This window comes from Protopterus annectens, chromosome 7.part0 (genome assembly GCF_019279795.1).
Source record: "Protopterus annectens isolate FY-2018-M chromosome 7.part0, PAN1.0, whole genome shotgun sequence".
In the NCBI taxonomy this organism is placed as follows: Eukaryota; Metazoa; Chordata; order Ceratodontiformes; family Protopteridae; genus Protopterus; species Protopterus annectens.
Genome location: NC_056739.1, coordinates 638,212,792 through 638,225,592, shown reverse-complemented (window position 1 = coordinate 638,225,592; position 12,801 = coordinate 638,212,792). Strand labels below are relative to the sequence as shown.

Below are 12,801 nucleotides of genomic sequence, written 5' to 3'. Positions count from 1 at the left end.
AATGCATACAAGAGACATCACTGAATCTCCAACTGAAGTGAAAACAAAAAAAAAAAAACAAAAGGTAGAAAACTTTTTATTGAAAGCAAAGAGTATACTCAGAAATGCTTGCGAGAAATAAACTAACAAAAGTTGGGGACAATCACTGTTGGTATCCTACAGAAAGGTATGATGCATACTAATGACTGGGGTCACTGCAATGGCCTCAAACTAAATGCGAAGAACTGTATAATAATACCCTTTGACAAATCAAATATCACTGCAAAATTACAACACTGATAGCATCCCCCACCCCCACCCCCAAGAGTGGACCTAGTGGTGAGAGATCTGGATACTCAGTAATCTGAACTTTGACTACCATGTGTCCACAGTAGTGAGGAAATCCTTCTATGTGGCTCAGCTTATAAGTAAGGGCATGACATTTAGATCTAAGGATGTCATAGAACCACTGTACTCAGCCCCCATCAGACCAATAATCATAGGCAATGCACCCTTTGGCATGTACCTTGCCAGGCACCTGCAACAGTTGGAGCATCCTCAGAGATTTCTCACCAAAAAAATACAAGGTATAATCAGCCTGTCATATGCAGACTAATTTTAAAGCCCTATCACTGTATTCAGTTTCCTATTGATTACCTAGGGGTGATCTGTGCCTGACCTACAAGGCAGTCTCTGACACAGACCTGATGGAAATTTTGCATATTTGCAAAACTAATTGCATAAGGGTTACCCGTTCTAAAGATCTAAACCTGATTTCTGACAGGAACAGATCATGCTGGAGGGACAGATGTGTCCCAGAGATTGTTCCTCCCCTGGAATGGCTTCCTATTCACATGAAGCAGAGCCTTTCCCTGACCATCTTCAAGCACAATCAGGACCAATGGATAGGAAATCACAAATTCACTCCTGGGGTGGCACCCATGTCCCTTACAGACAGAGGCAGTCTGTAAAACTGTAAAACCCCTGCTTGCTGACCCTTATCTTTCACCTGGAAAACTGGGTAAAATCTGACGAAACTGGCTAGGCTTGTAAGGGCACTTGAGCCATTAGCCTATTAAACTCCTATGAACCTAAGAACAAAATGTAATACAGAAGCAATCCCTACACTAAAGGTCAGACTTAAACCTTATAAAGTATCTTAGTTACAAAAAAACAGTAAGAGAAAGTAAAAAAAATGCTCAAACTTTGTGTGACAGAAGAGCTGCAGTGTGACTGGGGCTGCAGAATAGTGCTAGTCCTTAAACCTGATGAACGTATTAGCTTCCATAGAACTGAATGGCATTTAATTTTTTTAAACTACTCCATGCTCAGAATTGATGAGTTGACAGAGAATGTATTGAAGGCAAGATTCTTGACACTACTAGACTTGACGAAGGGATTCTGACAGATACCACTTAACCCATCTGCCAAAGAACCCCTGATTGTCTATTTCGTTACGCAGTGCTACCATCTGACCTACATTGAACCCTATCTTTTAGATGCTGCCGTGTATATCTGGATGATGTGGTTACTCATTTGATCATTTCACTTAAAGTGCAGGCTGTTTTAGAATTCACAAGACAGACATGTTGGGACTGTAAATGCTAAGAAAGGTAAACTGAGTACGGTGGGAGCCAAGTGTTTTGGGTACCTCATCAGAAGATAGCTGGCAAGACTACAACTGAAAGAAAACAGCCCAAAAAAATTGTCCTGCTCCCTCTGCCAAGAGGAAGATAAAGACTTTTCTTGGAGTAGGCTAGTATCACAGGAAGTTTGTGCTTAATTTTGTGATTTGCCTGTCCTTTCACTGATCTTACAAAAAGAAAAGCTCCTTTCAGGCTGCAATGGTCTCTTGATACAGACATTGTACTTTATGAAACAAAAAGTATTCTATGTTCTGAACCTGCATTTATAATGTCTGAGTATGTTAAAGAGTTTACTTTATATATCAACATGTCAGAAGTAGGTTTGCCAAAGTATTATCCTCAGACGTTCAAGGTATGTAGCACCATGTGTGCTATATTATTGGGAAGCTGAGCTATGCAAAAAGGAGACAGGAAGTTATTAAAAGTTTGCAGCAATAAAGCTGGTTTTCTGCATCTTGAAATGCTATTTGTTAGGAAATCACTTGAGTTTCATGCCCTTTTGCAATGCTTAAATAAATAGATAGCTGTGCTAGTAGACACTGTCCCTCTAACCCTTTCAATACAAAGTGAAACACAAGCTCAGTCAAGCCAACAGAAATGTTGATTGACTAACCAGGGCCTACAACCCATGATTATGATCCAAAACTCATGCTTTTGTGCTGGGGGGTGGGGGTGGGGAGAATGTGTAAGGTGCCTTTGAGCGCGGAATGCAGTATGGAGAGTGGAACTATTTTCACAGTACTTAACTAAATAACTAAGTTTTAACTGACAATCATGGTCATAGATAAGAAGAAAGCAGCACACCAGAAAGTTAGTTTCATACCCAGGGATCATTTGATCGAAGATCCTGGAAGTGTGAATTAAGATAGCCCAAATGGGGCTAACTTGTGGAGTGTACTTTGTGAAAGTACTTGCTTAAGGAGCTAGACGTTGCGCCCTGGAAACGCCTGCAGAATTGATATTTGTTTTAAGACAACCTGTAACCTGAAAAGGCTGTACAGACTGTGACTGTTGAATAAAAGCACCTTAAAGTATTATGTATTCTGCAAAGCCAAGTGGGCTACAATTTTGGTTTTCTTTACCCATACTTCTATACAAGTCCTGCTTCCAGCATCTCCTTGAATGTGTGGGTGTGTAAGTATGTGTTTAATGGCACCTGATAACCAGTCACTAAACTAAACAACTGAACATGAGGGAATAAATAAATACATGCATGCATAATTAAATAATCATATGAATAATGTCTGCATCTCACCTTGTTGTCCATCTGGCATAGTTACAATAATCGGTTGACTTATTCCCGTAGCTGGGATAGCAGACTGCAAATTCCCAAGCTGAATGCCATCTGTAACAATGGTAATGACTTGCTGACCTCCAGTGCTAACAACCTGCTGTACTGCACCATCTACAGTATCTGCAGTCACGACTTCCTCTGAGGCAACCACTGTTAAACAAAAACAACAAACGTCAGAATATCAAAAGGTCAATGACTATAAAAGATATTGGTTTGAGGGCTACTGACATAACCAAGTCTATATCCCCATAGGGCTGTTGGAAAGGTACCTTAAACACGCATCTGAAGAGCAGATATTTACATCACAGTACAATCCTCTGTTGTGACAGCACAATTTGCAAGATTAATCTTCTAATTCATTTCAGAATTAGAGTTTGTTGTACATAAATTCACTTGTAGAACATGCTGACTTTATTATATGATTACTATGTGAGTACATACAGGTTCATAGGTTCATAATAGGCTATCTGCCCTAGGGCATTTATAAGCCTAGCCAGAGTGTGTTTGGCTTTCGCCACCCATTTTAAATTAATTTTGCTATGCCCTTTTTCGAGGTTAGTATACTGTGCCTCTAACAGTGACACAGAAGTGATACCCGGGGTAAACCTACGATCTCCCATCCACTCATCAAGATTCCTCTTGAAGAGAGTCAATGAGGGACTCTGCCTAACCTGGACTGGGATTTTATTCCAGAGTGAAGGGAGTCTCTGGGTTATGAATCTGTCCCTCCAGCATGTCCTATTTATTTCAGTGCTGAGGTTCAAGTCTCTCAAGCGCGTAGCTCGATGGGATTTGGATTTTCTGAGGTGCAGCATGTCCATTAATTCCGGGTTGGACATGGCTTTATACGTCAGGCACAGATCGCCTCTGAGCAGGCGGTATGCCACTGAGTAGAGCTGGAGTTTCTTTAACCGGACAGCATATGGCATCTATTTGAACCCTTTGATCCTCTTGGTGAGGTACTTTTGGGGTCTTTCCAGTTGTTGCAGATGTCTGGTAAGGTACATCCCAAAAGGGGCATTGTACTCAATTATGGGCCTGATGAGGGATGAGTAAAGAGGCACGATGACTTCCCCTGATCTAGATGTGAATCCCTTCATGATTAGGTGGGCTATATAAAATGTTTTTCTAACCACTTTGGCCACGTGGTTGTCAAATGAGAGATTGCTATCAACTTGGGTCCCCAGGTCCCTAATTACTTCTTCTGTACTTAATAGATTACCACCTATGTGGTAATTTGTGGGCACTCTGTTTTTGCCAAAGGGGATGACTATACACTTTTTGGCGTTTAGCTTGAGGCCATGGCTCTGGCACCAATTGTCTGTTTCTATGAGGCCCTTTTGGAGGATGCTTGTGTTCGCTGGAGAGTCAATTATGGCGCCCAGATTGCAGTCATCTGCGAACTTGGTCAGCCACAGTCCTTCCGTGTTGGCTTGTATCTCTGAGAAATATATACCGAACAAGAGAGGTCCCAGGACTGAGCCTTGTGGGACGCCACTTGTAACTGGTTTGGAGTCTGACATGGCTCCAGCAATTCTAACCATGTGGGTTCTGTCCTTGAGCCAGTTTGCAACCCATCTAGTGACATAATGGTTTATATTTAAGCTGGTGAGCTTATCTATAATGCCCGAGTGGGGTATTGTATCGAAGCCTTTTGCGAGGTCCAGGTAGGCTGTGTGGACCACCTTCCCCTCGTCAATGGCCTTGGTGACTGTTTCAAAGAAATCGACCAGGTTTAAGAGGCAGGATCTGCCCTTAACAAAGCCAAACTGGGTAGAATCCAGTGTCTGTAGGTCCCAATATCTTTATTTATGAGGTCCATGATGATCCTTTCCATAGCTTTGCAGACCAAGCTAGTCAGGCTTATAGGGCGATAGTTTCCAGGATCCGTTGAGGCACCACCTTTGTGGAGAGGGACCACTGTTGCTGTATGCCACTCTTTGGGTACATATCCTGTAGTAAGGCTGAGATTGAACAGTAGTTTTATGTTTGGGTTTAGCTCTTCTTGGAGTTCATATAGGACGCAGCCTGGGACACCGTCTGGTCCCATTGATGCTGTGTTTTTTTGCTTTGGAGAGGGCAGCTCTTACCTGAGCATCTGAGATGTCAGGGGGGCAGCACTCTGCTGGGATAGATATTTGCCCTTTTGGTGGGGAGGGGGTGGGAGAAGTTTGCGCTGAACCTGTCAGCTAGGATGTTGGTAATGTTTGTGGGTTCGGTGTATTTTTTGTCATTTTGGACTAATACTGAGCATATCTGGGAATTCCCACCCAGGTTCCTAACATAACTAAGGAAAGCCTTGTGATTATCCTTAGTGTCCTGTGCAATTTTTCTCTCAAAGCTGGCCCTAGACGATTTTATGAGTGCCCGTAGTTTTTTGCTAATACTGATCAGAGATGCCTTCCCTTTTTGGGATTTTGCTCTATCATGTAGTAGCTTCCTCCTTCTATTGTATAGTTTGTTTATGGCTGGGGTCCACCAGACAGGACGTCTGCCTTTGGAGGATTGGGTCTTGGTTTTATTTGGGATTGCATGATCCATGCATTCCTAAAGGTGTTCATAGAATGCATTTATAAACAATTCTGCTGCCTGGGCCGTATTTTCCACAGGCCCGGGGGCTTTGAAGGATTCCACCTCGGTTTTGAGTAGTGTGAAATTTGCTTTAGATAAGTTTTTCACTATGGTTTTCTGGGCAGGGGTGGGGTCAGGATATGAATATCCAGTGAGATTAGTTTATGGTCTGATCTTACCAGTGAGGGATACACTTCTGGTCTGGAGCATAGAGTCCCCATGTTGGTGATGATCAGGTCCAGTATGTTTTCCCCTCTTGTGGGAGTGGTAACAAGTTGTTCCATAGCATTTGAGTTTATAAATTCTATGAACCTTTGGGCTAGGGTGTTGGAGCTAGAGTAATGCTCCCAGTCTATGTTTGGTTAGTTGAAGTCGCCCAATATAATGGTGTTTGGAGAGACCTTCATATTTTCCAGTGTTCTCAGGAAGGCCGAGTGGAGTTCCTGAGTTTGGGTGGGTGGTCTGTAGCAGGCTATAAACTGGAAGGCAGTTTTACCCACTGTTAGTTGCACATGGATAGTCTCTGATGCTTCGTGCTGTGCCACTAAGCTGAAGGTGTGGGTATCTTTGACGAATATTGATACTTCCCTTCCTTTTGTGATTCAGTCCAAGTTTTGGGGCCGAAAAGCATGGTATGAGGTATAACCTGGTAGTGCTGGGGTGCTCTCGGGAGCCTTGAACCAGGTTTCTGTTACTGCACAGATATCGATGTTCTCCATGCTAAGGAGAGTTTTGAGTGCGTGCATCTTGAGGTTTAGACCTCTGGCGTTGAGTAGCATTACTCTTAGTTTCTTATCCCTTGTGATACCTATGGAGGTGGGTTTGTCTTTTGAGCCTTGCCTAAAAAAGGCACTATGGGGGTAGCAAGAGCCTTTGCCAATATCGAAAAGGCCAGGGGTGACAGGTGCAAGCTGTCAGTAGCAAAGCATCATGGCTTGTCGAGCATGTCATCCCAGGCTGACAGGCATTGGATCCCCTTTGAATGATACCAATACTTAAGCCAATTGTTGAAATTGATCATCTTGTCTTCATATTGTGGCATCATTCTTGGTTAGGGTAAGATGCTACTCAAGGTCAGGTTCATACCGGCCTGGGCTACATGCTCACAGAGCTCCTCTATGTCTCTTTTCATGTAGTCCAGGGAGGTACGTCTCAGGTCATTCACACCAGCATGGACAATGACTGAGTCATATTTGTACTTGCCTTGGAGTGACCTGAGTGCTTGTGTTATGTGGCGAATCCTAGCGCCCAACAGGCAGCTCACTGTGACCCTCTCCTTGTTCAGCCTGGTGATAGAGTCACCTATTACAAGTGTATCAGGTGTGTTGTTTAGCCTTAAGGGCTGTGACTGTTCAGCACACTGGCTTTGTGAGCTTTGTGTTGCACGTGTTTTGTTTTGGGGTAGCGGTTGCTTGGGTGTCTGCTTTGGAGGTCTCTGCTGCTTAGGCAGATTTTTATTTAGAGCCTCCGAGTATGTTTTTGTGTGTTTATGTGTTTGGTTTGCTGTCGTGGTAGGTCTATGTGAGACTGGAATTGTACTGAGTGTGGTTTCCTTCCCCTCCTGACTGGTTACGCCAGTACTGAGTTGAGAGAGCTTAGCCTCCAATTTGGCTATATGGTTGCATCTCTCACATGTGTTGGAATTTGTTGGAAGGAGGAGAAGGTTGTCTGTGTACATGAAGCAGTTGTAACATTGCCTCAAGATTCCCAGATTCACCAGCTGGACCGGAGAGGAGATTGACAACTGACCTTTGGACATGCTAGAATAGTATTGGGAATTCCTTTATAATTGAAAAAAGTGCCAATGGGGAACAAGGTACTCAAGGGGAGTTTGTGAGGGTGTAGTGCTTTTAATTTTTTAATGCTGACTTAGTGAGCAAGTGCCAGGTAACTTAAATGCAATGTGTTACAGGTAACTTAAATGCAAAAATGACAAACAGTAACTTTCTTTCAAGTGAAACAAGGAAATAAGTACAGTAAGCAATGCAGATATCACTAGGGATCCACAGAAGCGCTGAAAAGCCGCATTTTAGGTGGAATTAGCATTTCAGGGAAATAACAAGCAAACAAACAACAAGCATACAAACAAAGCTAGATTCAGCAGGCCTGAATCTAGTCTATGCTAGAGCAAACAAGGTGTACCAATTTCAGTAAGAAACAGTTCAAATATGCAGGCACTATAAGCCTTTAACCAGAAATTCCCAGCTCAGAAGGGCAGAGTCCAGCCTCTCCTCCCACAAGAGTGCAGACCACGAACCTTCTTAATGTAAAATAACTGGCCTGAAGCCCAAGTGCTTAAACCAGAACTAATACACTTTTAGAATAACAGACACTGAGCCCTCAAATCAGCAGTTCCCAACTTAGAAGGATGTAAGCTACCTGTCCTGCCACCACAGTGCAGGCCACAAACCTTCCTAATGTAAAACAACTGGTCTGAAGCCCAAGTGCTTAATCCAAAAGACTTAGAATGATAGCTACACTTTAATCAAGTTACTACCAAGCAGTAATAAATACAGTTGAATACTTTAAAGAATGCCTGGATTAGTGCTGAAGTTATACAAACAAAGCTAGATTCAGCAGGCCTGGATCTAGTCTATGCTACAGCAAACAAGGTGTACCAATTTCAGTAAGAAGCAGTTCAAATATGCAGGCACTATAAGCCTTTAACCAGAAATTCCCAGCTCAGAAGGGCTGAGTCCAGCCTCTCCTCCCACAAGAGTGCAGACCACAAACCCTCTTAATGTAAAATAACTGGCCTGAAGCCCAAGTGCTTAAACCAGAATGAATACACTTTTAGAATAACAGACACTGAGCCCTCAGTCAGCAGTTCCCAACTTAGAAGGATGTAAGCTACCTGTTCTGCCACTACAGTGCAGACCACAATCCTTCTTAATGTAAAACAACTGGTCTGAAGCCCAAGTGCTTAAACTAAAAGGCTTAGAATGAGTTACACCAAGCAGTAATACATACAATTGAATAGTTTTAAGATGACACAAAAGCAAAATAAAGTAGGAAGAAACACAAATACAGTAAAAGCAGATAAAAAAATTAAGTGGAAAGAGAGAAATGAAAGAGAGAAAGGAGTAACAGAAACTAAACTGATTGGCCTTCTCAAATGTTCTCCCTGTACTGGGTAGAATGAGGTAATGACACTAGACTGGGAGGAGGGTCCCAGATCAAATTTACACTAGGAGCGGGCAACTGCAAAGCCACCAACTATAAAAACACTATACCAATAAGGAGGGAGGGTGGGAAACAAACTGCAGAAATGTTTCTCACAGCTGAAAAGCAGCAGTGAGCCTTTAAATGAAAGTTTTAAACAGCTAAAAGGAGCCTCTAGAAAAAAAAGAGTTTAACTGCAACAAGTTATCAGAAACAAAAAACCCAAAAGATGCTTAATAAAAGTGGACAATTTCCAGTTAATACCTCACACACAGTGAAACTAGCTAGAAAAATACACAGTACACAAAGTGCTATAAATAACAAAGAAATAAAGAACAAAATAAACAAACAAAATATGTTAACTGTTTCTCTTGACATCACTCTTTTAGTTTTACAACTTTCTATCTTTATCTGTAGTTATCTTTCATTCATTCAGCATGTTTTACTATGGTTTCTCTCTTACGACTCAATTTAATATAGGACTTCCCAGCTGGGCATTCTCTGTCAACAAATGAAATAAATACATGCATATCTATATTCATATGTCAAGTACAAAGAAGAACTCATTAATGATGAAGGCCAGAACTAATTGTCATGTGGTTACATTTAGAGCTACGTAGTATCCAAGTTTTAAAAAAAAGCTACATACAAACATGGTTACATTTTTAATATTTTAATAATCGCCCACAGTTCCAGTATACTTACTGAAAACTACCAGGATACATGTCATAAAAGCTTGGCAACATAAGCTCATCCCACATGCCTGGAAAAACCTGTATCGTAGTTACTCTAGCTTGCAAATGATATGACAAAATGTAACAATTTACAAGACATCATTATTCTCAGAAAGGCAACCCTGTTGCACCCGCTAAGTCAGGGGAAAGTTAGCAATGCCCAAAAACTTTATTATTTTGACACTGAGGATGCTACACACCTCTGAAACAGAGTGATCGATGACAGGCAGTGTAAATCCTGTCTTACTCTGATCACTGAGAATGGAAAATACTGACAGGGTGTGTAAAGAGTGTCTCACTCCAATCACTGACAGGCAGTGCAAAGCCTATCTCACATGCCAAGCACTGACAGGCAGTGTAAACATGTCTTACTCTAATGCCCATAATTGATCAATCACTAACAAAAGTGTAAAGCCTGTTTCAGTCCAATCATGAACAGGAAGTGGGAAGGCTGTCTCACTCTGATCACTGAGTAAAGCCTGTCTCACTTCTTCTCTAGGAAGAAACAAGATCAATCACCAATAAAACTTACATGTAAGAGCAACAATATCTTGCTAATGCGTGTTTTATAAATAATCAATATAAGTATTTCAACTCACAAGGTGTAAGACTTGAGGAAGTGTGATATGAACTCAACCGATACAAGCAAAAGCTATCAGACCAAGCATACATTTTTATGACCAAAAGTGTTTGCCATACTGTGATAAACATCCCCAATAGCAATGCAAAATGCTACATGATGTACTTATTAATAGTGTTGCTAATAAAGTTGTAGGACATGAGGATCTGCAGACCATTTCTATTTCCTCTGTCCCCCTCCAGTCCTTCTATTGCCTTTAAATGCTGTTATTTGCAGCAACTAAATAGGTTCATAGGTTGGTACTAGGCTATCGGCCCTAGGGCCTATGCAAGCCTAGCCATAACAATTCCCTGGATATTTCTTCCCACAATATTTACTTCTCCAGGCCCCTGTCTAGCAGGGCGACTGACATGATCCCTGGGGTGAATTTCCTATCTCCCATCCAATCATCAAGGTTCCTTTTGAAGAGGGCCAATGAGGCGCTCTGCTTGATATATATGGGCAGTCTATTCCAGAGTATGTGGAGTCTCTGGGTCAGGAACCTATCCCTCCAGCAGGTTTTGTTCATTGTGATGACAAGGTTTAGATCCCTGGAGCGTGTGGCTCTGAGGGATTGGGATTTCTTTAAGTGGAGCATGTCCAACAGCTCAGGGTTTGACATGGCCTTGTATGTTAAGCAGAGATAGCCTCTGAGTAGATGATATGCCACAGAGTATAGCTGGAGTTTTTTTAGATGGTCAGTATATGGCATCTGCTTTAGGTCTGTGATTCTTTTAGTGAGGTATTTCTGTGGCCTTTCCAGCTGTTGCAGATGTCTTGTGAGGTACATACCAAACGGAGCATTATACTCTACAATAGGTCTAATGAGGGATGAATACAGTGGGACAATGACCTCCTTTTTTCTGGATGAAAAGCCCTTAGTGATGTGGTGTGCCACATAGAAGATTTCCTGACTGTTGTGGCAATGTGGTTATCGAAAGTGAGACCACTGTCCACCTGTGTCCCTAAGTCTCTCATCACACTTTTGATGTTTAGTGTCCTGCCACCTATGTGGTAATTCATGGGTACGTGTTTTTTTCCAAAGGGGATAACTATACATTTCTTGGCATTAAGCTTGAGCCCATGGCTCTGGCAACAGGCATCTGTTTCTGTAAGGCCCTTTTGTAGAATATCCACATCATCTGAGGATTCAATAATGGCTCCCAGTTTGCAGTCATCTGCAAACTTTGTTAGCCAGAGTCCCTTAGTGTTGGCCTGTACTTCAAAGAAGTAGATGCCAAACAAGAGTGGTCCCAGGACTGAACCCTGAGGTACTCCACTTGTCACTTGTCTGGAGCTGGATTAGGAGTTGGCTACTTTTACTGTCTGGGTTCTGTCAGTAAGCCAGTTAGCAACCCATCGAGTGACGTAGGGATTTATGCCCAGCTTAGTAAGTTTATCTATGATTCCAGAGTGGGGGATGGTGTCAAAGGCCTTGGCAAGGTCCAGATAGGCTGTGTGGACTGCCTTACCCTTGTCCACAGCTCTGGAGACTGATTAGAAGAAGTCAATCATATTCAGGAGACAAGATCGGCCCTTCATAATCCCAAACTGGGTAGGGTCCAGTGTTTGAAGGTTGCCAATGTCTTTGTTTATAAGTTCCATGATAATGCGTTCCATGCCCTTGCAAATCAGGCTTGTCAGACTGATGGGAATGTAGTTCCCGGGATCTAAGGTGGATCCTCCCTTGTGGAGTGGGATAACTGTAGCTATGCGCCACTCAGTGGGCATGAAGCCTGAGGTGAGGCTATGATTAAACATGACACTTAGGTGAGGTGCCAGTTAATTTTGTAGTTCATGTAGTACACAGCCTGGGATGTCATCTGGTCCCATGGATGCTGTATTCTTAGCTTTGGAAAGTGCGGTTTCTACCTGTGTGGCCGTGATTATCGGAATTTGGCAATCTTTTGGTATTGAGATGGGCCCTTTAGGGGTGAGAGTGGGGTGAAGCTGGCACTAAATCGATCTGCCAGGATATTGGCAATATCCTTGGGATCAGTATATTTAATGCCATTCTGTTGTAACTCAGAGCAGATCTGAGCATTGCCATTTAGATTCTTGACATAGTTATAGAATGCCTTGTGGTTGTCTTTGGAATCTTTGGCAATTTTATTTTTGTAAGTAGCTTTTGAGGTTTTTATGAGGGATCTCAGCTTTTACTGAGGCTGGTGAGGGAGTTTTTTGCATCCTGGGGTTTTCCTCTTTTTTGCAACAGTTTCTTCCTTAGATTGAATAGACTGAAAATCATTTTAAAACCTTAATGAGATGAAGGAAAAAGCCCAGAATTACATTTCTGCTACTGGTGATACATAATAAATGAAAGGTCTTGCTATGGAGCTGCTGCTTTTGGCAGAGAAATGTCCAGATTCCATTATATGCTCATAAACTATCTACTATGTTTACAAAAGGCCTTCCCAGCCATCCAAGTTATTTCAATGCAGACAAGGCAAAACCATGGAAAAGTTACACTTATTAAAATACCATATTGTCTAAATGAATTTCATAACCTATATTTGAAGTTTCCTTTTCATATGTATCTATTAGACTCCACTAAATGCTGAGGGAAGCAAAATAAATAAAACAAACAAGCTCAGAGTAGCAGAAAAAGGCACACACTAAAAGGCAGCCAGACCAATAACAGCCAAACATGACCACCCTTCACCTGATTATGAAAGCATTGAATAAACTGTTCCAAAGATGATTCATCATTTTAAGATAATAATAATGCATACCTTTTTTGTGCAGTTTACTTTTAATGTTAGCAAAATTCCAAGTGAATTTTGTATTTCATACCAA

At 41.9% G+C, this 12,801-nt stretch overlaps 1 protein-coding gene across 3 annotated transcripts in view; it reads right to left on the bottom strand.

The window, feature by feature from the left end:
* The window catches only part of GABPB1 (GA binding protein transcription factor subunit beta 1), a 2,781,617-nt gene that overhangs the window by 949,892 nt on the left and 1,818,924 nt on the right, over nucleotides 1-12,801 (bottom strand). For all 3 annotated transcript variants that reach the window (XM_044077209.1, XM_044077208.1, XM_044077210.1), the window contains exon 7: nucleotides 2,881-3,069. In XM_044077209.1, coding sequence (XP_043933144.1) covers nucleotides 2,881-3,069 — 189 coding nt within the window. The remainder of the gene's footprint in view (nucleotides 1-2,880; nucleotides 3,070-12,801) is intronic.